Source organism: Phalacrocorax aristotelis, chromosome 1, assembly GCF_949628215.1.
Source record: "Phalacrocorax aristotelis chromosome 1, bGulAri2.1, whole genome shotgun sequence".
NCBI lineage: Eukaryota > Metazoa > Chordata > Aves > Suliformes > Phalacrocoracidae > Phalacrocorax > Phalacrocorax aristotelis.
Window position 1 is genome coordinate 73,812,490 of NC_134276.1, and position 27,346 is coordinate 73,839,835.

General features: G+C 40.1%; 1 protein-coding gene across 1 annotated transcript in view; it reads right to left on the bottom strand.

The window, feature by feature from the left end:
* Positions 1–270: 270 nt before the first annotated feature.
* Positions 271–27,346, bottom strand: part of GABRB3 (gamma-aminobutyric acid type A receptor subunit beta3) — a 114,177-nt gene continuing 87,101 nt past the window's right edge. Inside the window, exons 6-9 of the mRNA XM_075093573.1 lie at positions 26,379–26,516; positions 19,296–19,448; positions 14,773–15,017; positions 271–3,729 (exon numbers count right to left, since the gene is read on the bottom strand). Coding sequence (XP_074949674.1) covers positions 3,379–3,729; positions 14,773–15,017; positions 19,296–19,448; positions 26,379–26,516 — 887 coding nt within the window. The 3' untranslated portion in view covers positions 271–3,378. The remainder of the gene's footprint in view (positions 3,730–14,772; positions 15,018–19,295; positions 19,449–26,378; positions 26,517–27,346) is intronic.

The following is a 27,346-nucleotide window of genomic DNA, read 5'->3' on the forward strand; positions in this document are numbered from 1 at the left end:
TTAATTAGCTATGAAATACATTACTCTGGTGCAGTTTGGTTGAAATTACCATTTTTAGTCTTAAAGCCATCTATGGTTAAAATCACACAGTGCAGCCAGCGGAAAGGGATAAGAGCCAGAAAACGGGAGGTCAAGGCAAACACTGTTGTTAACACATGGTTGTGTGTGTGTGTCTTTGTGTATAAGAAGTGGTGCTGGGACTGGAGGGAGGGAATTGGCAAAAAAAAGGCACAAAAACGTGTGTTAAATGAAGTGTTAACCTTAAGTGAGAATTTCCTGGCTTTTTTCAAGTCAAACCGAGGCTTGGATTTGTTCAAGGTTCAAGCTGCTTGTGCCCCATGGAGCTCAGCTAGACTGATGAACATGACATCTCGTGAAAAAGCTGAAATGCGCAACTGCCCACTTTCTGCAATGCGGGGAGTACGGTTTCATGAAAGGGGCTGCGGTAACACACTGCCCTCCAGTTGTGCAAAGGGTAAGAGAGGGAGAGTGCTCAGAGACTCAGCCCTCTTGCCCATGCAAGGGAGTCGTGGTACCTGAAAGGGTCCTGAAAATGCACACTGCCTCTTCGCTCTGGCCAGACAGTAATTTTCCATTTGCTTGAAAATCCTGGCTGAAGCCACCGGAGAAATGATTTCTGTGGGATTTGGAGCACACATTTCTATCACAACTAAAAAGCCTCTTCTTGTTGAAGATCTCTGCCTGACCACATGATTTCTAGGAGCTGGGTCTTGAAGAAAAGTGGGAATTGTGATTAAATCATGACAGTGGGAGCGCCCTCATCTTGAATCCCATTTTTCAAGGTAGTTCTTTAGGGCACTTACTGAAAGACTGGTTTGAAGATCATTTCGTTAGGGTAATTTTTCTATAGCAAAGACTATAATTTTAAAGTTTTATTAAAATCAGATTATATGCTTAATTATATTTTGCTATTAGGATAAAAATTTGGGAGGGCTTCTCAACAACTCTACGAAATATGTACTTTGGGAGGGTGTTAATTGTTTAGTTCCTTTGATTATAATGATGACAATGTGCACTATAATCCCTTCACAGCTTGAAGAGATATTAGACAGCTAATAATACGCTGTGGTTTACCAATGGGAGCTAATACTGAAGAGATTTTAAAAACCAAGTTTTTCTGCTCCAGCTATACGGGTTCTTTTGAGGCTCTTCAGACTGTTGAGTTGTCTGCAGATACAGTGCTTAAAAACTGCAGTTACAGCCACTTTGCACCACTGCCAAGGATGCAGCAGGACTGCGGTGCTGATCCTGCACACGCTGGCAGCCAGGGTTAGGGCGAACGCTACCAGCTGGGAGCTGCATTGCAGCTTTGCTGCAAGGCAACGGTGCGGAGCCCATTCCTGTTCAAGGAGCATCCCTGAGGATGGGATTACAACACAAACCCGCAACCCAGGTTCGTCTACACTGAATTTCAGCCCAGAACAAAGTTTCACAGTTCAGCTGCAAACAGTCAGGGGTGGGAACAGTAAGAGATCGTACATGGCCGTGCTGGTTTTGGCTGGGGTGGAGTTAATCTGAGGGGTTAAACCACAACAATGGCAGCAGCACAAGTATCACTCCTCTACTCACAGACAAATCAAGGACTAGTGAGAACACGGGTCATTACAGAGCCAAGGCAGCCTTTTCAGTTCCATCCCTTTTTGGTGTTTTTGATAGATGCATATCCACACATTTTTTTCCCATAGACATCTCCAACTAGCATCCAAAGCTCTCTTATCTGGCAAAAATCCCCATCCCTGTCCAGAGGAATTCTACATGCAGAGAACTGGTGGGGCCACGCCTGAATTATTTTTTTAAGATCTATTTATGCTACTGTATCTGTTCTTTGCGAATGTACATGATAGAAACACTGTTTACAAAAAATATATCTTCTTTTCTTTAGAAAGGTTTAGTTCTGATAAATAACAAATTAAGTTTACAGATCTGAAATTGGCATACCTTGATGACTACAATCTACCAGACTGAAAAAAGTTGGAATCCCGGTGAGGGAATGGATCGGGATGAAAACCAAAGTGCTCACATTTACATGAAGGATATGTTTGAACAGGGTTGATGCTGAAACAAAACGTATCGTTTGCTATCTCGTGATCTGTGACTGCAGCACACTAGCTTGCTAAGTGTACGTGCATATACTTCCAGTATATAAATAAAATATGAAAATGCTCCATTACTGAATCAAAGTATTGGAAGTGCTCTATTTGCTCAATTCTAGAGAATAAAAAGTTGTAACATCACAGAAACGAAAATATGACATAGCATGCGGTCACGATAGCAAGCACAGGGAAGAAAAATATTGAGAAAATATACTTATATGCATATTATGCAAATATATTTTACATTAACATACAATGTTATAAGAACGTTAAATAATGTGAATGCATGTTTAAAAAAGGCTACAGCTAGGTGGTTTCATGTCAAAGTAGCAAATAACCTGAGACATCTTCTATGCTTTCACTGGAATAACAATCTTTAAATCTACAGCAGATGTAGAACACATTGACAGTAGTTGAATTCTCAGCTAAATTATACTAAAAATGTGCTGTTCTTTCAAAATGACATGGCAGCTGGAACCAGTCCAAGGAAAGGAAAATGTGCTGTACATTTACAGTACTTACAAAAGATTTGTTTCAGTGTTGATGGACACTTAAAATGCTCATTTGAAATGTTATGAACATGTATATGTCTTGAAAGACCTACAGCAACACTCCCATGATCAGCTTGCTTACTGCAGAAGAGAAAGCAAGAGATCATTAAAAACGATGCCCACTCAGGACCGGGAAAAAATGTACTATGACATATATAAAAGCAAGAAATTTTAGCAAGGAGAAATAAATCTGGCTTGATGAAATCGTAGTTGATGGATCTGCAATATGAATGACTTATTTTAAACTTACCAGTGTAATTCTACCACTTTATGATCAGTGTGTATGGCAGCATTTACAAACAATGTTACTAAATACTGACTTTATACACGATTACAGGTGTTTGAAAATTTCTATGACAATCGGAGTTTTGTAGTGATAATATACAACACTTACTTTCTCAAGGCTTGTTGTTTTGACGACACCTGCCTTTCAATTTAAAAAGTTCCTCTGAAGTGCATCCTATGTTAAAGTGTCCATAACCTCAGAACAAATGTGTACATGTGTGTGTGCATACATATGCGTTTGCTTCGCAGTGTGTGCTTTTATATACACACAATTTGTTCCTGTATGTATTCACACATACATGAGTATGGTCTACATAGTAAAAGTTCATATATATATATATATATTTTCTATAAATATATATACAAACTCTGCAGGCAAGTAGTACTTCACTTGTTGTAATTGAAGTCCTTTAAAAAAGTTCAGTCACTCAGTTAACATAGTATAGCCAGTAAATTAAGTTGAAGAGAGAAAATGTGAATGGAAACACCATTCTTGACCATCTGTCGATGGCATTCACATCTGTTAGATCTGGGATTTTTATTTTCAGTTGCGAAGACCTTCTTCGTAAATGGCCCCTCTTGCTGTGGGAGCCTGTTCTTTCTGACGAACGCCTTCCAAGGCTTTCGCGATGTGAGCTTTGTTTTCTGTACTGGATTCCTGAGTTGTCAAAGGATATTGTTGAATTTCTGGCATCTGTAACGCTGGTAGTGACCTCGTTGCTTGCCACCTCGTTGTGAATTTCAAGCGATGTTAGCAGAATGTTTCCATGGGTGTCCACCTAGGGGGCAAAAATAGAAAAAGAAATTGTTTCAAAAGACTTGGCATCTATCAGCAGAACGTGGGTGTATTTAAATCTCCAAACCCATACATATTTTAAGAAAGCATGTATTTGTTTTAAGCATGTGATAATCTTAGAAAAAAAATGGCAATACTCAGCTGCTTAAAATTAGACAAGTACTTAAATACTTTTACAAACAGGGTTATCATCATACTACCAACATCCAGTACAAAACAGTATTTGGCAAATCCAATTATTCTCCTCTCCCTCTAAACCAGCCATGTTTTAAAGGATGCTGTAGTTCAGTGAAATCTTTACCTTGCTGGCAGTGAGGGGTGAGGGTAAGGGATGGATCCTCTCTCTGCTACCTACCTGTGAAGTTTGCTAAAATCACAAGAGTAGTTCTGGCCTGCTGAACTCTTGCATTTTGGAATCACAGAGCTTATTTACCACTACTCTCTTAAACTCTTCCTTCCAAAGCCATTTGCACAGTTTTGCAGTCATGGCAATGCTTAACTGAGGGGCTCTTCCACTTGGCTAAGTGATCTTAAAAAGCAGTGAACTTCGACAGGGAAGAAAGCTGCTGAACTGAGGAAACAGGAGGCACTCTTTCCTTCCGCCTCCATATCCAAGAGGCGGTGAGCACAGTGTTGAGCACAGGTGAGCAACACGGTGCCACTTTCAGTAAGTAAGTGGAAGCTTGTGATCATTCAGAGCCCTTAAATTCTGGTCCAGACTCTCTAGTCACCCTGAGTACCGACAGAGGAGGAGCAGCACAGAGTTGGGTACAGCTCCTTCAATCCAGAAAAACTTTCAGTTCGCCTGAGTGGCGTTGACAGACAGTCCCAAACGATGCTGTCTTAGTATTTGGTAGCTTCAGCCATGGGGTACCACATCCCCTTTCGCCCCATGTCCTGCATGCTGGAGGACAGGCAGAGAAGACAGCTGATACAGGGATCAGCTCCCATTTTCCTGACTGCTTTTGGGAAAGGAAAATAACACCTGAATGTAAAATAAATGCTCTGTACCGGGTATTTTCAGCCAGTCAATGCATGTGTGACTCTGTTCAAGTGAACTTGGTTCCCCATGTCAGAAATAGATAGTGAATCATGGCATCCAGGATAATTTCCAGTTTTATGTATAAAATTTATTCAACCACAACTTATCCTGCAATTAATACATTTTTCTAACCTGCCACATGATCTAGCTGTGTTAACTGTGCAGCAGTTGAACATCTCATCCTACAAGCATCTGTTTAAAAGTGGTTGAGAAATGACACTATTGCCACGGCCTTTTGAAGTTTATACAGTCATCTGATACCACATCCTTTGCAAGCTTTGTGTGATGCATTAAAAATGTGCGTAGCTATGTGTCTGTCCATATGCATTTAGCTTTCTTCAGTCTTGTTAAAATTCTGTAAAATGGATATTTCTTTCATCAATTATTGATGCTACAGCTTATCTTTCCTCAGTGAAAACAATTATGACAGTATACCAGTAATGCTTTGCCAAGCTTCTTGCAAATGGAAAAGAATATAAAATGCTATGAATGACATACAGGCAAGTAGAAAAAAAAAATCATACGGTGTCCAACAAATCCTGCTGTTGTAGGCAACAGTACATTATGCTGATGAGTGCCTATAAATAAAAATAAACAACGTGAACCAAAATAATGGGGTGGAGAAGCCTCAGTGGTGATTAAGAAGAATTTATTTTCCCCATGGCAGAAACCCATTGGGTACAAAAGTATGAGCTTGAGGTTTATAGACACGAGTTCATGCTGTTGAGCAGTATCTGTAACCAGGGAATACACACACTGTAAAATACAGCCATGGATATCATCACTACTTATGGTGGTCTCTGAAAAAAACTGATGCAGTTTTCTCTGGGTGGGTGGGATAATTTGGTTTTTTTTTACAAATTATGATCAGGATTTGTTACAGCATTGTGTAAAATATCTCCACAATCTGCATTTTCCTTATGAAGATGAAAACTACATCTCTCATCCAGGCCCCCACAGCATCACATGTCATCTCCTTTCCCACCACCTCCCAGGCTTTTGAGTAATGTCCTTCAGCTGACTAAAAATCACCATTTCGCTGGGCTCCACCCTGACAGCACTGCCTTCCCCTTGCAGATCTCTACTCCCTTTCCATCCACCACCACAGATGTCAGCTGATCATTACCTCGGGACTTCCTGATCTCTCCAGATTCTGCCTGCCACCTACATATATATAGACCTTTGCCTGTCCATGGGTACTTTGTCCTTCTACACCAAGCCCTGGATTTTTCTAAGTGAGGTGTCAGCTGAAAGCTTGTATCCTGGAGGGTACACCTATGTGTTCAGGCTTCTCCTGCCCAAGGAAAGTATTAATTCGATTCCACTTATTTCATCACACAGCATAGCCTGCTTCACCTTATCTGCCAACCTTACATGCCACCCTAACGTAGCTTCCGCCTGTAATCCTCCAGTGATGCTGCTGCTTTTCACTGCTTGTCACTGCTTCTATAAATCAAACCAGAAAGGTGGTCAAGAAAGTTGCAACATTTGTGTAAATGCTTTCTCTGAATATACTATTTTGTCCTGTGAGGTTGTATGACAGCACATATTTTCTCAAAATATCAAGTAAGACATGTTTGGAAACATACTTTGGAAATGCATCTCTGTTCATAGAGCAAGAGACTTGAATGTCAAATACAAGGAAGGAGCAGATGAAGAGGTCTGCAGAAATTGAAATCAGCCTTCTGGTCTGCAGATATTCTTGAGACCTATTCCTGCAAACTGATGCCTTCAGAGGTTTTGGACAAATGACCTAAGCTCTCAACAAAATTAGGGCAATATATGCTCATGCTCTGTGACAATCTTAAGGTGATGTTGTGAAGTATGAATACTTAATGCATGCAACATTTTAAAAAGTATTTGCACATAAGCATGACTTCCGAATGACTTAAGCAATTGTTTTAATTGCTTCAACAAATGTACACACCCTCTCTCAATGAATAAAGAAACAAACCAATAATGGCAGGGTATCCTGTGCAAGTCGACTCATGTTTGCCTGAATATACAGGTAAGGCAAAATCCTCCATGAGTAAACCTGAGTTGCAGGGGTTTGGATTCGATGATCCTTATGGGTCCCTTCCAACTTGAGATATTCTATGATTCTATGAGTGCAGATCAGTGGCTCCAGGGAAACTGTTACTCCAGGTGCAGATACAGATTAAGAAAAGCAGCTAACTGATTACAATCATGGCTACACACGACAAACAGGCCAATGTCTTTGATAAAACTTTAGTTTTACTCCTTACGAGCCTTAGAATATGATTTTATCACCTGGCTCAGCAATGTCACTGTCTGCACACTAGAAATTCTTCCCAAAGTGCTAATCCCAGGCTCTGCTCTCGAACCTTTTTATCGACTGGAGGGATGACATTGTGTATTCAACCAATTTCCCCTTACCCCTTACCATCCTCCTTTAACCTAAAGATTGCCCTTGTCTCCCTGGGCCTCCGTGCTTCTTGTAGTCTTTTTTTCTGCCAGACCATGGCTCCACCTGAAGCCGTTCATTCCCATTTCCCTGCTGCAGTCTCCGCTGCCAGAGCTCCCATCTCCTCCCTGACATAAGCCAGGGCTGGTTGTTTCCATGGAGTGCTTCCCACTGAGCTCATCAAAGCAGATGGAAACAGCTGAGTACCAAATCATTAATTAAGTCCCTGCTGAATCAGCATGGATCCAAATATGTAAAAGTGATGCTCTTCCTTCAGAATCAATTTTAATCAAACTCCATCCCTCCCACCTCTGAGCAACTGAGCTCCTGTACCAGGGTGAAGTGATTGAATCTCACATAAATCCATCTGGAGGTTGAGAAGCATGAAGCATGAAGCATTGACAGGACAAGGGGTAATGGTTTTAAACTAAATGAGGGTAGATTTAGACTGGATAAAAGGAAAAAATTTTTTACTATGAGGGTGGTGAAACACTGGCACAGGCTGCCCAGAGAGGCGGTAGATGCCCCACCCCCAGAAACATTCAAGGTCAGGCTGGACAGGGCTCTGAGCAACCTGATCTGGTTGAAGATGTCCCTGCTCACTGCAGGGGGGTTGGACTGGATGGCCTCTAAGGGTCCTTTCCAATGTAAACCATTCTATGATTCTGTGATTCTACGAAATGCTGTGACATATTTTATACACAGAAAAACAGATTCACTTTTGAAGGATCACCACTTCTGAACCATACATATTACAGTACAAAGGAAAAATCCAAAGACTCTAGCAGCCTGATGTCATCACACAAAAATGACCATAACTTACCTAACTGACGCCAGAAAGAGGAGAATTAAGATAAGGCTCACAAAGAACCTCTGGTCCTTGCTCTTGGAGGAACACCACATCTCCGATAGGCTCAGTTTGGATTTTATGTTGTAGACAGGAGACTTCAACACCCTTTTTACACCTGGCAAGTCCTGAATCTACTCCTTAATTCTAGACAAGGTACTGGCTCGTTTAGATGTTAAGTATTATATTTTTAAAGAAATGCAAGCCAAGAGCTGCTATTGAATACCTCTCTCTGATCAAGATGCTTGGAAAACTTCGGCTTTAATGGCAGTTTGGAAGCACTTTACTAGGGTCGGGAAACGACCATAAGGTTTGATTTACTATTAGGTAGTGTCTGAATTATTTCAGGTTCATTTAGTTCTCTGTTTAATATTCCATAAATTTCAAGGAGTACTTTACAATGAAATCTCTTTTTCCTCCTAAGTCTTTCACTCTAGTACACAAAAAGAAAGAGGAGAAGCATTTTGCTCAAACCCCATAGGTATGTTTAGGAGTTCATCAATCCCAAATTTTTAAATACCATGTAAACACTTTCCATCATATGAAGCAATATAAATGCAAATAGTGGGTTTAAATAACAGCGTGAAAAGCTGTCTCTGTAGTTAGCCTTGCATTATTTTACATCAAAATTACTATTCAAGTACATTATCCCAGAAAATAGATCTCCCCTTAAAATTATAATAAAACGGAATTATTCTTGGTGGAAATTGTAATCTAGACTCCAGCTACCTGATTCTCACCTGATCTGCCCTGGTGCGAGCACCTATGGTTATGCAAGGGGCAAAACTACCTGGTAGCAGTTTCCATCTTCTTTACTTATGTGTAAATGGCTTTCCAACCTGTAGAACAGTACACGATCAGGCCCTAAGTGTTATCTGTGCTTAAAACAAAATTCATTGACCACATTATGCCTTTGATATTTTAAAAATAATTTAAAGCAGCAAACACAACAAAAATGAGTGTTGCGTGTTCTCCCTGAGTCTAAAAGGTGGTACCTCTCTCACTAGTATTTTAATATATTTATATTAATTAATAAGCACAAAAAACCTGAAAGAGACAATTATGTTATATCACCCTCGTAGATGAGCTCAGGCTAGCCAGCGGAACTGGGAAGAGGGAAAGATCTTGAAAAACAAGGGAAGTGTGAAGAAGAAAAATAATGAGGAATTTTCATGTTAATATCACTGTCCACCAAGTAAGAATGGAGTTTGACAATTAACCTTGAAGTATTTGAACAGGAGAAGAAAGGGAAATAAATGGATGCTCCTTCCTTGCCCTGTATTTCACATTGTCTGGATTCTTACAATCTCTGGGCTGTACTATGGATTGCAGGTACAATCCTTCTTACACTCTCCAGATCTGCACCATTCATACTTGTGCAAAGTGGCTGTAGAACAAAAATTAGTACACGCACGAGTCGCCCTGTGCATGATGAATGTCCCGATCCTAAGCACTACAGGACTACAGCTCTTCCCACACAAACTGTGCTCACCACCTGTGACAGATATTTTTCAAAACTTGGCACCTACTCATCACACTCATGTTTCAGAAATATCCCACTGTTCGAAACAGCACCGAAAAAAGTATCCAGGAAAGATGAAGATGCACAGGAGAATACTGCCAGCTTTGCTATTCTCATATTTCCCAGTTTAAACTGAGTGATAATTCTGCCACAGCAGCCAAGATATTCATTCTCAGAATAAAGTCCCACTTGTGAGAAGGGTTGCTACAATTAACAATCCTTTAAAAGCACTAAGTAGATGTAAGTGGCCTGAGCCTCTATTCTCAGCAATGCCTGGTGGGAAGCTGCTGCCTTGGCCGACAGCGGGGGTTTGAGCCAGGAATCTCCAGAGCTAAAAATACATGCAGGAACTGCCTGATGAGAAGGGCCTTTTTATAAAGGGTTATGCATTATTTTTGTTCAAATGAAGCTCTTCCCACATGTCTGACAGCCATGGGGGGTTGAAGCTTGAATGAGCTTGTGTGATACTTACCCTCCTGATTCATACCCTGGGGCTGAACTTTTGGTCCCACCAAACTGAAAAAATAAATTGCCACAGCTTGAACTAAGAAGCAATATTTTTAGCAGGGGAGTGTAACAAATCATAACCTCTGTGGACTGGCCCAGAAGGAGCAATGTCCAAAACACATGCTCACCAGCTGATTATGCCAGTAGCCTCTATCACAAGAGTGAACAACAAGTGAGAACAAGATTGCCTTAGAGCTCTCTCATGCTGATTTAGTTGTAAATTAGGCTGTATCTGAGCCTTATTTAAAAGAAACAATTTATGTAGCAAAACTGAAAGTGCACAGAGAACTACAAATGAAGCCTGAATCTGCCAATGCAAACAGGAGAAACAGAATCGATCTGTAAGAGCGGTGATCAATTTTCAAGGGAAAACATTTTTAGAGGCCACCTATTATTTTCTGACAGTTTGTCCACAGAGGACTTTAATTTAGGCACCGATACCATGGGCAGAATAAATATTTTATGAAAAATCACGATACAGTTCTTCCTTTATCCTAGAGCTTGTTCTTATACATGAACCAGTGTATCAAGGTTTTCAAGAGAGAGTTTTCAATCTGAAACTGGTACGTGTATAAAAATTATTTTACACAACAAGAGAAGCATCCTGTGTTCGTCTCCAGTGACTGTGGTTTACTGGGATAATGCTGGAAAAGTTCAGTGAGGAATACCACCTACAGTGCATTACGTGAAATAAAATATGATGCCAAAGCAGTCAAGAGATGGCTACGAGCCAAATTTTCTTTGTAGTCAGCTGCTGATCCAATGAGTCATCTGTAAAGGCTTCCTCAAGTTTCATCTCCTCACCAGCTCTGAATCTTCTGAAACCATTTCCAGCGATTCAGTTTAGTCAGATGTGCCTCAGTCTTCATCCCACATTCAGCAGTGCTACACAGGAGAATACTGGGCAGAGTTTTCCTCTCCCCTCTGCTTTTCTTTGTCACCTCTGCAATGTGAGGACACGGGCTGTGCCATTTATATGCTACGAGGGCTCTTCTTTCCCTAATGCTTGGAGCTATTGGGCTCATTGGCTTTAACACATGGGCAGAGCTGGACAGAAAGCCATAACGTGAGCGGTGAAGCCAACAGGCGGCTTGGCAGCAGCAGCTGGTGGTGCCTCCTCAACGCAGCAAGCCTCAGTGGCAGCGTATCAGGAACAACTCAGAGAGAAATGCCTAAAAGCTTGGCACTGGAGAGGCACGTCCATAGCAGCAGTATCAACATGGAGATGGCTGTGCCAGTTTTGGCTTTTCAAACCCGCAATCTCTGACGCAGCACAATGCAAATGCATGCATTAGGAAGCAGAGTTACTGGCCACGAAGAGCGGCTGCTTTGCAAAGCAATTATCAAAAAAATACCCCACAAACACACCCACATCTGTGGATTTTGTGACCTAGAACATTTTTGTTAAACTCTCCTGCTCTACAATCAAATAAGACTAGGAAAACCCTTTTGCTAATATAAGAGCAGTGTTTATAACCAAGCCTGCTAGCTTGCACGCCAGACTTCAGTTCTCTGATGTGTAAAAAATGAACTACAAGGCCAGTGTCCATGCTGGTTCTACCAGTTTCCATGGGCTAAAATGCTCCTGACTGAAAATAACACAGCATTGGCCCTCATCCTCCTCTTGTTCCCTTTGCCTGAGAGACAGACACTGCCTCAGCAGTACTCCCAGTCTTGGGTACCACAAGAGCAACGCTTGAACTCAGGGCCTGAACGCCAGGCAGTATGTTGTGCTGCCTCTGCTCTGCTAGTGCTGCCTCCCAACACAAGTGATTTCCACGGAGCCGCGGCCCCTCCTGTCTGAGCACTGACTCAGGCTGGACCTGATACAGCACAGTTGTTCTGTCACTACACCCACAGGTTATAGCATCTAATGCGAACAATAAATGGGCTAATGTTTATTTATATATTTGGTTTGGTTTATTTTTTATTGCCTTTTTTTTTCCAGTGCCCTGAGCTAGTGCCCTAAATCAATGACAGGGAGCTCATGCACACGGTTCGTATACAAGCAAATTCAATTACTGAAACAAAACAGCAACACAAATCAACTCAAAATGGTAGTCTTAGAGACAAACTAAAAATAATGCTTTCTTCCAGTTTTATATCTGAAACCTTTTCAAACTTTTTTCCAGCACAGTGTACATTTTGACAGTCATCAAATAGTGGAGATAGCTGCAAAGGGGGCTGCCTGTTTTTAGGGGCTCTCCCATTCTTCAAAAATGTTGCTCAGCCCCAAATCATGTGAGATTTGAAATATTTCCCAGGATTAGAAATCCTCCCTTTCTGAATGGAAATATACTCCATGGAAGCCTGAAGCCTCACCAAAATTAAAAAACCAATAATTTCATTGAACTTGTGCAAAGTAGTCTTCATCTGTCATCTGTGGCTCTGAGCCTCCCTTACTGTGCAGTATGCCTTCCAGTTTGTGAGCCTCTCCCAGGACATTCAGCCCGAGTCCCAGCTCTAAAGCAAGAAGCAGGCAAATGCCAAGCAGCCACAATTTCCATCAGATTCAATGATCTTCAAAAGCCAACAAAGAACAAATTGGAAGTTAATGCCTCTTTACTGCCCCTGAAGAGGTCAGAGCCAGGGTTTCAGAGCTTTCAGGTACTGTCTTCCACAGCGAGTATGTTAAAGAACACTGGCACGACCACCTGTCCTCTACATCCATGGATGCCTGTACAGCACGGTCGATGGTGGGCACAATCCAGAACAATGGAAACCATTTCTATGGTCTGGAAGCCCTGGTAAACTTTGTCCAAAGTAGATCTGCTAGATGGATTTTCCCTGAGCAGCTCATCCTGAAAGCAACAGGACCTCTTACCTGCTCTGAGCAATTCCCTCTGCTTTGCATTTGCCAGTGTTTTTCTGATCAAAAATTTAGATTTGACATCCTACATCCACTGAATCTACATTTTCTGTCTATGCTTTGTTACAAAGGAAGATTTCTGATCAGTGCTACCTACTGTCCCTGTCTTTTCCTGTTGTATGCTGGCACCGCTTCTCTGAAGGCACTGAACCCACTGACAGCAACGAAGTTCTGTTGACTTCACCATTTGAGGCCTGGAGACAAAACGTTTTCCACAGAGAATGGGACCATACTTCATTATTTATCCTAGATAATTTCAACAGCAAATATTCACAGTCAGTATGACTATATGTGTCTCTACAAAGCATACAGAGTTCCCTTTCACTGCTGGGACCACAAGAGACAGAGGAACACACTCTTCTTTCAGCTCTGGAGTGCTGAATTAGTATCCTAATTTCATTAATGCATGGTTGATATTAAAACAGCAGAAAAGTCAGAAAAGTCCATGATATTTGATTAGGATGGCCTGGAAAGGAAAGGTTGTAAGTCAAAAATGAGGAAAAAAAGGGTTGATGTATGGTATGATCAGATCTGGGATATAAAAATGACATGATCTGGCTAGGAAAACCCCTCATTTTCATTAGTTAAGGTTCATATGCTCTTTTGGCAATACAGACCAATTGAACTCGGTAGAAGAACAGTCAGGCATGGGGTGCTATTGGGCCCATCAACAGGACTTGTACTGATTTATGTAAATCATTTAAATGGATGAGACTCACCAGATGGTTTCCACTGGGAGAACTGAACCTTGGTGCATACATCTGCATTACCTGCTTGCAGCTAAAATCTCGTCCATTGCTTTCAATTCTGATACTCTTTTTTTTTCCCATATGCTTTTTTAATTACAATAACTATTTATTTTTTCAGGAAAGGAAATTCATTCTTCTTGCTAGTTTAGTCCTAAGTAGTGCTGCCAACTGTGATGAAAATTTAGTTTCATAATATAGGGGACAAAAATGAGTTTATTGGTTCAAAAATTATTTCACCAATATGAGTGTTGATAATTAGGTATAGTTCTGCATTACATTTGCTATAGCAGACAGAATCATTAGGATCAAAAAATACAGCTTGAAATTACTTTTATGATACTGGTATTTAATAAACTGTCACTGTGAACTCTTCTAATTTATAGCTGATAGAAGAAACAGTCTTACTCAACAGAGCTGACTGAAAAAGCCTCACTGGGAGCATTTTAGCCCAAAAAGATATTCTATTCAAACTGACATGGCTTGCTAACATCATATAGTGTTGAATACCTTGAATTTTACTTCCAAAGGGGGAAAAAAAGGGTATTCACTGGTGAAGTAATATGCCAGGCAAGGAAATAGGCTGGAGCATAATCAGCACAGACCATGCCAATACTGTGCTTCAGAAATCAATCGGAAAGTTTCTCCAGGAACTATAATTTTCTGATGGTCTTAAACAGCAGCAGATGACAATGCCACACACAGTGGTTCAGCTATACTGGCCAGTTAATTAGCATGGTGGAACTAATCCCTTATCTGTTCTCTCGCATTTTAAATGTCTGCTCTATGTGAAGTGAGAAAAAGTATGCCTAGATCCTGGATTCCCTTAGGTAGGTACTTGAACGAAATCACAATCAAATTCTGACTTAAGCAAATACATGCCTTTGTAGATCTGTGCCTTTATTTTCCGACTAGCTGCACTCCCATTGTTATCTCCTTCTTACAGTTACTTGTTACACAGATCATGCTCACTTTGATTTTTGTAAGCCTAAATACACTCTTCTATGTAGGGTCTCGATTATAAAAATACCAAAGTTTGCCCACAAAAAGGAGATTAAAGAATCTTACCCGATTGCCTTCAAACTTTGAGCGATCATTGTTTGCCTTTGCTGTTTTTTCTGCAAGTTTCTTCTGCCTTTGAGGGCCTTTTCCGAAGAAAATGTAGTTGACAAAGGCGTATTCAAGTAAGGCCAAGAAGACAAATACAAAGCAGCCCATAAGGTACATGTCAATGGCTTTAACATACGGAATTTTAGGCAAAGTCTCTCGCAGGTGAGTGTTGATTGTTGTCATAGTCAGCACAGTTGTAATTCCTACACAAAGGAAAAAAAGACCACATATCTTACAACTCTAAGCAGATCATGCTTCAATTTTATTTTCCTTTTTGGCAAATTTGCCTTGTCAGTGTGAAGGAGCTTAAAAATTTGTGAAAGATATCCCACAGGTGACATCACTGCAAACAAAAGTAAAATTAAAGCTTGATGCTTTATTATTCTGCTACAATATTTCCTTCATATGATCTGGGGGAACAGCTAACAAGGGGGCCTGGCACCGATGCTGTGAGTTAACATAGCTTCATGGAAGCCAGGGTAGCTGTACTGAGGATCTCTTCCATGAACACCAAACAGATCAGCAACAGGAAGGCAAAGAGTCTCCCAAGCATTAAACGGTGTGCTCTTACAGCACTGTGCTGCTCAATACAATGGAAATAAGTTTTTAAAAATTAACAAAACTAGTTAGAGCTCTGGATAGATAAAACCATGAGCACATATCAAGGCAGAGTGCTCATATAGATGGTGAAAGATTCCCCTCATGCAGTTTTAAATTTCTAAGAGTTAAGCAGCTGGTTGAAGTTAGTCCTGTGGGGTCCCTCTGTAGCAGATGAAAAGAGACAGGCACCTTTCTAGGGTAGGTCATCCCATCTATTTTAGACACCTGTTTCAGGAAAGGACAATAAAGAAGAGGAATTTGAGATTACTAGTTTAGAGCACTAGTCTAATTTTTACATAGAAAGGGGTGAGACGACTACTGAGAGGCAGAGAGGTATGTGCATTGGTGGAAAGAAAAAGACAAGGAGGGAGAGCAGCATTTTTATAGTGATCGACTGGACACTAGTAAAGCACCTAGAAAATCTATCAGGTATGTCAAACCCTCATTTATTTACCTAAGCATGGACACAGAACCTGAAAATATATTCCACAGCACTGTTTTGAAAAGCTGGTAAGAAAACCAAATTTATTGTCAGCCTGCCTGAATTCACAATAAGCTGCAGGGTCTGTATGTCTGCTGGAAATTTTATGGGAATCGCAAATCACAGGTGGCTGAAAACACTGATTTGTGGAACAAGTCTACATTGGTAAAAGAGGCAAGCCATTCTAATAGATCCCCTCCATTACTATTTTCTCTGATTCCATAATTATACCATCAGTTTGTAAGTAGCCATTAAAATGCAGGCAGCACAAAAATAAAGAATGAAAGAAAATTGCTGCCATATTATAAAGCACAGCTTCTTTTACCTGAAGAGACAGAAATAAAGACAATATAACTCAAAATCAAGCTGTTGGTGTAAACAGTGTCACTCCAGGGGAACTGTAGTAGTAGTCTATGAGGTTCTGTAACAGATATTTTGTATATTTAGTAGGTCAGCGTCATGCGGTTTTCAGTGCTTTTCCTCTAAACCATGAAACAAGCATGTGTTGATGTCAGATGTTTCACGGCTTGAAATACAGCAGAGACACACACAGCACAAGCATATTTAAAAACTGTGTTGGTATAACTCACTCAGCTCTGCAGTAAAATGAGGATTATAGCTGACGTATTACTTTAACCTAAAAAACTTTGACAAAGACTCTAGAAAGCCTCCATGCCAGCAAAGGAATAGGGGTAAGAAAGGTAGAACAGCAAACACTATCATAGATCTGCAGCCCAAGGAAATTCTCTAGCCTGAATTAGCTTCTTTCCTTGTAGGATTACCTGCTGCTGCTTCCCATAAGGGATTCAAAGAATTACCTAAGATCCAACTGATTCTTGTATCAGAAACCCCAGAGATCCCTTTTAACACACCCTTGGCATCTCACTATCCTCCCACAGATGCTTACTAAAGTCTAGGTCAACCAGGGACTTAGAAGCCTGCTCAGCAGGGATTATAGTGCCCACATTTTTGATGCATGTTCCCAGGCTCTAATCTAAATGCCAGAGATGAGTCCTTAAACACCACACGGGGAGAGTTCGGTCATCCAGAATATTAAGCACACCAGATAGCAAGGTGGCTATCACTAACCAAAAGGATCTATGTCCCCTGGGAGATCCTGACACCCTGCAGGCAAATGCCCTTCTGAAGATCAATAATTTATTTTAAAGCACAGCTGGAGGAGAAGCAGCTGACATTTGCCTATCATATAAAAATAGGGTAATCTTTTGATTACAGCCCTTCCCAAGAGTGAAAGCTCTTGAGGTTGCTTTTCTCCTCAAAGGACTGAATTTCAGAACTTCTAGGGTTAACCAGCAAAAACTCAGTTTTGAACAGAATTGCTGGGTTTGAATATTTCTCTTGAGATCAGCCCTATATCAGCCTCTATCTGCTGTGTCTACAGCACACAGTCCCTGGAATGAGCTGGCCTTTGCTCCCTGCCTGGATTTCTCCATTGAGGGAACTACTTGGTTCAGTGCAGGCTGAAGCACAGACAGCGTGCGCAGTGAGGGACCAGGGACAGGAACAAAACATGGGAGTGAATGAACTAGAATCAGGCTTCTTCCAGGGGTAGAGTAAAAGCTTGTCTCCATGTCTCTAAGACTGCACAGAGAATTCGTCCTCTAATAAATACCTATGCCAGCAGGCCTTAACCTCCTCTGAACTGAGCTTTTCAGAGCCAGTTGCATATGTCCAAAGGTGCTATATTGCCTTTAAACTTGGGTACCATTTCATATCAGCTTCAGACTCGTAAGATGGCTGTACAAAGGAACATCGGATTAGACCCATGCTACTGAACTTTATTATACAAACATCACAGACATAATCACCAAGGCACTGATTGTTTTCTCAGAAGAACCTATTAGATGGATTTTCATCCTCTCAAAAGGACTTTCTATCAATCAGAACACCTGGGCTCCTGAGCTTGCCTTGAATGTACTCTCTGACTTTTGTTCTAATACTTGTGTTATCACAGTACAGTACTTGATGAACTTGTGCTACACAGAAATAGGCCACATGAGACAGTCCTGTTCCTTAAACAAGTTAAAACTGTGTGAACCCATTCTAAAAGGGTGCGGAATGTCACTGGGTTTGGTAACTTCGCCTAACTATCTGTTCTCTGCAGCCCTGGCCGGCATATAACTCTAGATGCTGACTGATGTGTTTGAAGTGCTCCCCTCAGTCATAATGTCTCCAGGGTGGATCTTTGGTCTCCAGTAGTTCATTTATGAATACATCAGAGCTGTTTGGACTCTATGTCCCATCTCCCATTAAGCCACTACTTAGCTGCAGCCTGCTGAACATGCACTAGCTGCTGAATGGTAATGCCAGATTGTGTCATGCCCATATGCACCAGCTAATCCACAGTATCTGTAAAATTACTGTACAGTAACTGCAGTTAATCTACAATATCTTCAGCTATCCAAGTTTAGATGCTAGGATGTAATATTATATTGCACAAATGTATAGGCATAGCGGCCCAGCCTCTTTAGTATTTAGGATCTGGGGAGGTACATGGTACAGAGATGGGGAATCTCATGGGGATGGGTTAGAGTCACAGTTTTGCTGTGGTACGTGTCAGAAAAATAAGGGGACTAGGGAATATATTTCTGTTTTAAGAAGAGGGTTGAAGACAGAACAGGCTTGAAGTCAGAATTTGGGATGAGATGAGAGGCTGCAGTAGTCATAAGGATTACTTATAGATCCATTTACTGTTCCTTGTCTCTAGCTACCCCTGAATATGCTTCTGTAATAGATTAAATATTTCCTGTGAGATACTTTGATGCCACCTTCCCTTGTCTAAAGGATACTTTGACCTGAGAAGGTCCTGGACTGGGATCACCAATCTGTGCCAAATCCATGTTTCTCTTCCACGAGGTAAACGGTGCTTTAAGCCACCACAAAAATGCACTTGACATACTGTGCGTTCTGAGGGTGAGCCGGGACATCATGGTCTGTAGCTGATGTGCCCCTGTGCTCTGAATGAGCACATGGTTCATGAGGTCTGTTCCTGCCACTGTCAGTTAAAGGACCCAGGACCTCAGCAGGAGGCTTGGAGCCACACTTGTCTTCCCACACTGAGCTGGACTAAAAGCCTAGGCTCAAGCCCTTGGAGTGTGATTCTGGAGCTGCTCCCCTCACTGAGGCTACTGGTAACAACATTAACTTTGATGAGAACAAGGCTGGGACCCATATGAGCAGCTTATGTCAGAGATTTAGTGGTAGTTACATTCTTGCATGCAGGGGAAAACATCACTTTTGAGGCAACACTAAATGGCGTGACTTTGATGTAAATTATTTTGGAATATCAAAACATTGACATCACGCTGCAGTCTTTAACAACCTCTGAAGGCTACATTCAGTCTGACATTTTAACGTTCCACTCATTCTTAGCACATACCAAGGGCAACTCTTGCTGCTGATGCATCATAATTGATCCAGAATGACACCCATGATAAAATGGTAATCAGTATGGAGGGCATGTAGGTTTGAAGAATGAAGTATCCAATGTTTCTCTTCAACCTGAAGCTCAGTGAGAGTCTTGGATAGGCACCTGAGGAAAGTGAGGGGAAGACAGCGTTATTTACACTGAAGAAAAGACACCTGCAGATAGTTGTCTTCAGTTTCCGTAGAAACTAAAGCATGTACCTTTTATGGGGCAGTATGACATCTGCAGAACAGTAGGGAAAACGCCTTCACTGTATTACTGGTTGGTATTAAAAGAAACCTTGCAGTGAATATAGTGATATCCACACAATTTGTATTTGGGAAGAAAAGAGAGAGTAAATTATTCTAGATTATTGAACAGATGGGTGAGCACCAGTTAGTTTTTAAGAACAGATGCTTAGGTCTCCAAGTAAAATGGTTATCCAAATACAGTTTTATGTATAGTATTTATACTGAGAAGATTAGTAATGTGCACAGTTTTGTATTTACACGGAAGAGTTGTTCATGAGATGGAACTTCTTAATTACATCTGAACTATGAGAATCATGCTACCTGTGGTGTCAAAAATAAATTGTAATGAATCCTAGTGAGGAAAAGCCTTCAGACCAGATCCAAAGGCCTCTATTATCAATTACAGCCAGACAGAATTTTTCTTCCAAAAACACTTTAAGCAAAAAAATATGATTTTGTAGGTGTGTATATATATATAGAGTATATACATAGGATTCATGACTCGTTACAACTGGAGCAAATAAATAATGAAAAAAATGAATAACCTCAATGTCATTGTTTCAAACAAAACATTTTATTATTTAACTTCAAACTGATGTATTTCAAAATTGGTGTTAATCTCACTGAATATATTTTATATATTTAGAAATATCAAACAGTTAAAAAAATTGTGGCTTCTTTCACCAAATGCAAAGATAATGAAACCTGAGTACAGCTGTACAAGAAAAAGGTAGTCTTTCACAAAAAATTAACTCCATTATTTCAGTGTTTGCATTACTAGTAATATATGGTACTTCTAATAGCTCATCTACAAGCTCTAGTTACAGTCAACAGCCTAAAAAACATTTCTGAACGTACCGAGGGCCCAACTAGGTATTATATCACATTCCACCCATTCAAATGCAAATATGTGCAAGATGTGAAAGATTACATCTAGAATCAAATAAAAAATTACAAACTTCCCTTTAAATTATGTTCTTAAGTTTGCGTATGAGCATAAGAAGTTACATTTGCCCATAGACACAAGAATGATGGATTTCCTGAGAGAGGAAGTGAAAGAAGGAATAGAAAACTGCAGATTTCTCTCCATCCTATTTCTGATAGTTAGGTATACTTTGAGTCATATGACAGAAAAAATGCTACACTATTTCCAGGCAGCAGAAGCATCCAGGGAGTGACAAACTTTATGCACCTATCCTTAGCTGTTATGTCAAATAATCTCAGAAGAACGGTCACTGAAAAAGAAGTATCTGGTAGATGTATTTGTTTGCTGTGATTACTTTAATCAGTAGTAATTTTTTCCAGGATGAAATGCCTTCTAGTTTCACCAGTGGAAGAATATTGGTAGAGTCAGGAAATGTATTTCATCGTGAAAATCAGACCAAAGTTTTCTGCTGTGTAAAGCAGTCAGCATAATTTTCAGCAAATAATCATCTAGACTTTAGCTTGCTTAACTTCTTCATTTTCTAATGAACAATGTTTCGTTTCAAAAGACAAATTCTCTCTTTGAAACCACGCCTGCTTTTTTGCTAACAAAGCTTAACTTTTTCATTGAGCTTCTTATGAAATGGTTTCCATAGCCTTGTGTCTACAGACTATGTAAATAAAACAGCAGCATACTTTGCCATCATGAAGTACATTAAAAATGTAGCAGAACCGATGACCTTTCTGTAGAGTAGTGCATCAGACAGAAACCTTTATAAAGCTCTGTTGAGGAAAATTATTTCATATAATACACCACCCACATAAAAAGATTCTCTATAAACCTCTTCCTTTCCAAAAGTCCTGTTCAGGTCTGGGTGTCTGTGGAATATCATTGATAGAGATAATGATTGGGAAATCTCCCATAAAATACTGATTCTTTGACAAATAGGCTGAAAGATTCATTCAAGAAGGTTCAGTGGAACTGAATCACTGAATCAAAACCTCTTCTTTGGGCTGCTCCAGTGCCAAGGGCCCTGGACACATTAGGGGAACTCAGAGGAAGAAGAAAGAGAGCACTTTGCTCTCAGTAAAGCAGGGAAAATGGTGTGGATAGAGGAGGTGTGTGTCAACAGTGGAGAGAAGTAATGTGTCACGTATGTCAGTAATGTTCAGGAATGAAATCCTAAATGGAGAAACAGTATAACAGCAAACTTTAGACATTTATCTCAAATGCTTTTCCTGTGACCATCATCCATTACCTCATCACCACCTCCATCTAATGAGATAAGGTAATTACTGAAACCAGTGGGACCTGGCCTTAGTGGTGGACTCTCCAGACAGATTGTCTAAAGGCCAGAGAGGTCACCATAAAGTTGTTTCAAGCACTAGGTTCTTCGTCCTGAAGCCAGAAGACAGAATGCTAAGAACGATACCTAGAGCCAGGGCTGTCTACTGTCTGTCCTCCTGCTCTAGAGTTGGAGCTGGACTGGAACACAGAGATTCAGGAGCAAATCTGAAGGTGCACTGTTCTTTTTGAGGTGCCCTATGACATCTTAGACGCTAGCATGCAGCTGGTGATATGACATAGCCCCTACATCTTTCTGATTGGCAGCTGGAGGCTAAGATGGCTGCCCTATGTCATCTCAAATAGTCGTTGATAAAGAGACTCACTTGAACTGCATACACATGAGCTAGGAGTCTAAGCTCCAATTACATTTACAGAGGAGTCACTTCATCTAGTCGATCTAGTAAATGAAACCCAGTGAATTATCCATCTCCTCCTAAAACAGACTCCTGCTGGTGGACTGAATTTGTCTACAGACTCTACAGACTGTACTGAGTAGATTCCTATAAACTAAGACACCTGATTCATATGTAGACGCTGAAATTGTATTCACCTTAAATCAGAGCAAGACAAATTCCAGCCCTGTAAGTCTCAGGGTAGGTTTTGAAGGTCTGTGGCTCCTGGACAATCTAACCAAAAGTCTTGCTGGCATCATGGCTACTTACTGGAGTTGACACATTGCTCAGTTTCACAGAGGTAAAGAGAACATCATTCTGTTTTGCAGTGAGTTTCCAAGCTCAAATTTTATTGGGAGATCTGGATCTGAAGAAATTTCAGAATAAGTTGGTCTTTGTATAGTTCAGGGTGAAACTGAAACATGAACTTGTAGCTTCGTTTTTCATACTATGCAGCCAGGGTTCTCCTTTAGGTAGCTTTCCCTGAGACTACAAAAGTTTGTATTACTTTCACCTGTAATGATTTTATGCCTTCACAGATGATTTATTGGCCCTGCTTCCAGCCTGCCATCTCTGCTATAATATCTCACCTCCAGCAAACAGACTACAAGAATCTGTGGAAAAAAAAGAATTAGAAGAAAGGACATTCCTTATTTCCTCTACTTATTTCCCTCTCTTTGTCTGGATGGCTAAAGCTCTGTGAAAAGGATAGGTCCTAACCTGCATGGAACAAAGATTGTAAGCCCAGATCTTTATTTATCTAAGAAGGGACCATCTTGTGTAATTTATTTAATAAAAATGGATTTCTTGGTGAGCTCAACAATTACACTGTTACTTGCCTGATTATGCTTGGATAATGATTTGTCAGTTAAGGCTCAGTACATTTAAAGATTAATTACCAGGAAATTCTAGTTGTTAACATTCCATAAAAATTTGGTTTTTTTGCCTAAAGAACAGCGTTGCTGTTCAGGGACCAGATTCGTTACCTTTCCTCCCATCTCACATAACATGTTGAGGTCTATAGGCTAATTTAAATAGTACAGCAAGAACATAATTTGGCCTGAAGTATTTAAATCTAACAACACTATTGAGAATGCAGGCATGAAAACAAATACTTAATCAATAACTGAGGTCAAAATATTCCTCTTTCATATATTTGGGCACTTGGTAAAAAGTAATTACTTGTTTTTGTTTCAATTTCATTAAAAGCTAGCAAGCCGAAATACATAGCTCCAAGGCTAAATTAGTCTCTTGCTGTTTTATCCAAGTATGAACTAAGATAACAGAGTTGGTCAGTTACAGAATTCTTATTTTAATCTGTTCTTCTGGGAAGGTTCTTCAGCTAATTGGAAATGTACTTTACAGATTGATCTTTCAGAACACAGCAAATAATTAATTTTCAGATCTTTTAAGACTACCCTCCTCTTACCAACAGGTTGCTAATCTGGCTCGGACTGCTATGCGTCTTGAAGCTTTTGGGTGGTGTTTTACATATTCCAATTCCTGTTCAGTTTCTTAGCGTTTCTGGATAACAAACATTTAGGAGGCAGATTCAGCTCACCGGTCTAGGCCCTAAATGTTTGCATGAATATTTACATATGGATGGCACATAAGCTCTCAGTGTAAACCATGAAGATCTAGACTTAACAGCCGGTTGATTCAAAGGGTATGATTTAATTGCCTATACAGAGGTGTCTAATGCCATTTGAGATGTCTTAGGCTATTGAATATAGAACTTAATACTAGTTAATTAATTAATACTGAAGCACTAGATTGGCACACAGGACACAAAACTGTGACTCCGGAACAGCAGCCTAACTCTTAAGCAGGATGCTCTACAGCATCTCAAGAGGCACCAGATACCTATGTTTAGGCAACTGAACACCTAGGTTTCTACACACAGAACTTTGGCCTAACTGGGTATTCCCTGTCCTGAATTTGGATAGGAATAATTAGGTGTGTAAATGTTGTATTTTGCACTTGTCCATACTGATTTTTATACTTTTCTTCAGACCCATTTTGCTAATTTGGCAAGATCATTTTTAACTCCAGTGCTCTACTTCAACATGCATGCAGTTCCTCCAGTATTCTTGCAGCCCCACACAGCTTTATGCCATTATCTGTGGGGTTTTTTCATGCTTACCATTGCTTCTCAGTAGTAACTATGGGAACAGATTTTTCCATTTGCATAAGTTACATAAGACCATACAGCACTGCTGCTCATGGAGGATAGGAGAAATAACTACCCCAAAAGCTGTTCATAGCATGACTCTGAAGTCTTGTTTTAGTTTTATACAATCAAAGCACACTAGTGCTGAAATCTCTGAAATGTTCACTGAGATACTGCACTCAAAGAACTAATATCTCCCCTTGAGACTTCAATAACCTCAAAGCCAAAAAAAAAGCATGCCTGACTTATCTTCCACAAAAATGCAGAAAATGGCTCTAATTACTAGGACAATGAAAAAGCAGGGTCTTGAGAAGAAATTTGAAAAGTGTGTGCTGACTTTATCCATCAGATTCACTAGCATGCTTCAGATTTACAATTAAATATGTGGTTTTGAGAAACAAATATGATGTTTCCTCTCCATGGAAATACTTGTCACAAAATTTCATAATTAATCAAGCATTTTCATAATGTCCTGTACCAAAATAATAGTAAATGCAGTATCGTGTCTTCATCAGTGACACAAATTATATGCTTCAGAAAATGGTACAAGAAACATGGACTAATCTGTTCTCTGTCTTGTCCTACTCCCAAATGTCAAGCTGTCTTAAACCATGAAGGATGAGACTTTTTACTCCCTCCACAAGTTCTTTTTGTAAAGAACTGTTATGATTCTGAATATTTGGTCAGTCACATAAATGTCTACTCCTAGTTTTCATTCGCTCTCATATTTGCCTCACAGCTCTTTGGATGTTTCTTTTTCCTGAATTTAACAAATCTCTCTCATCTCTAAATTACTAAATCATGTCTTTACTGAAATATTTCATATGGAACTAAAAGGTGGCTTTAGACTGTCATAAAAACTTCCCAGATAAGTTCTCTGCATTCTCACTGTTGTCCAAAGATCCATTCCACACAAGTATATCCAGTCTTGTGGAGGGGCAGGTAAGCCCTGGCTGCCAAAGATGATACTGGCTGCAGAAGGGAGGCACATAGGATTAGTGTATTGATTTCTCTTTGGAAAAAAACCCTCCCTTCCAAGAACAGTAGCACTTGGCAAACTCCCTCATATTAATTTCAAACACAGCAATATTTACATTTCGTTCTGAAATACAACTTGTGTTTCTGTGTACTTTGAAGCAGATGTTGTGTCCAAAGAGTGGGTGAAGCGATGCTTACAAACATAATAGAACTGTGTTTCAGTTGTTCTAGTGTGCTGGGACAGACGGAACAGCAAACTCCTGCGGTCTGAAGAGTACTGAAAATCTGGAGGTCCCAAATAGTGGCCCCACACCTCCTGATGGCTTTCTGTGTTGCTTTGGTCTTGTCACACACAACAACATTTTCCTATGCTGGTGTCTAACATTAAACATGTAAATCAACATTGTACTTTGTCACCTGAAGACATCCAATGCTGTAAGCTACCAGTAACTTTTATTATGTCTTCAAGGAAACAAGAAAGAAACACAAGTATTTAATTTTAGCATCCTATCAATGGTAACAAAAGCCCTAGCTTTGTATACATTATAATATATACCCATCACTGCAGATCAAGATATAAAAGACATCACAATCACTGTACAATAACAAAAAAACCATGCACTGAACAGTTGTAGGGAGGTGTTCATAAAAATTGTGGTGGCTTTTTAACCTACTATGCCAAAACATACGTACATATGATTGGTAACCCTGTAGGCTACATTTAAACTGATCATTCAGAGGTGAATGACTTCGTATTTATTTAGATCATAGATATTTAGGTACCTCGTTAAGTATCACACACATACAAGAAAAAGAAAGATAAACAATAAATGTTGTTTCATGGACTCCTGCCTCCAGGCTTTATGAGTAAGCAGTTTCTTTAGCTAAACAGTCAACACAGACTATATATAGTTATGATTAATAATGATTAATAAGACAGTAATTGTCATGCACAAGGAAATTAACACTAAATGGGCAAATGACAATACTTGCCTGTGGCAAAGACAACATTCTTTGACACCAGTCTATATTCCACGATGGAGAACTGAGGAAGCTCAATCCTCTCCACACCAGTGACCGCGTTATCTCCACCTCTCCAGTAGAACTCTATGTCATCAGTGGTGTAGCCATCTGCAGGCAAAGCAGGACAGTAAGTAAGAAGTAACAGCAGACAAATGTAGCTTCAAACACGGTACACATGGTTTGTTATTTGAGACAATGAAATTAATCAGAACAGCTGGAGTGGTATATGGTATTTTGTTCTGTATGCCTGTGGGAAGGTCTCCTGAAGAGCTGTGCTATTCAGATTGCACAGGAATTTGAGGCAAAATACTCTGGTTTTTGGTGTTTTTTTTTTCTTTTTTTAATCATTCTCATAAAATTCACATAAGGATTAATGGCCCCAATGAGCCAGAAAATGCTACCCAATAATCTTCAAAATTGCAGATTAGCATGATTTAAGACATCATACACATTTAACACTGAAACAAGTGTATATTTACGCTGATAAGCACAAGAAGAAGGTGGATTATTCAAAGAATACAGACAAACATAATTGGGGCAGATCTTTTCCACTCATACTAGAGAGTGTGAGTCATACCATTTCCATTAGCTTCTCAAATGGAGGACTACGTTGAATATAGAATATATACTAGCATTTTCTCCAGCCAGTAGCAGAAATGGAGCAGGAACTCTTGAAGCACAAATATACACCTGAATATTGCAGTCCTAAAACACGACTAGGTGGAAGAGAGAATCTGGTTCTGTTTGGAACACAATTGCAAATCGTAAATAGGGCTCATCTGAAAGCCCGGGGGGGTCCTGCGGCAAGACCATCCATGCATAACAAAGCACACTGGAAGAAAATGATATCACAGTGTTTGCTCTCTTGAAAATGAATCTGATTAAAATATGAACATTTATTCTCTTGTGTTGAGGATAAGCATCCAGTCACTGTCTCT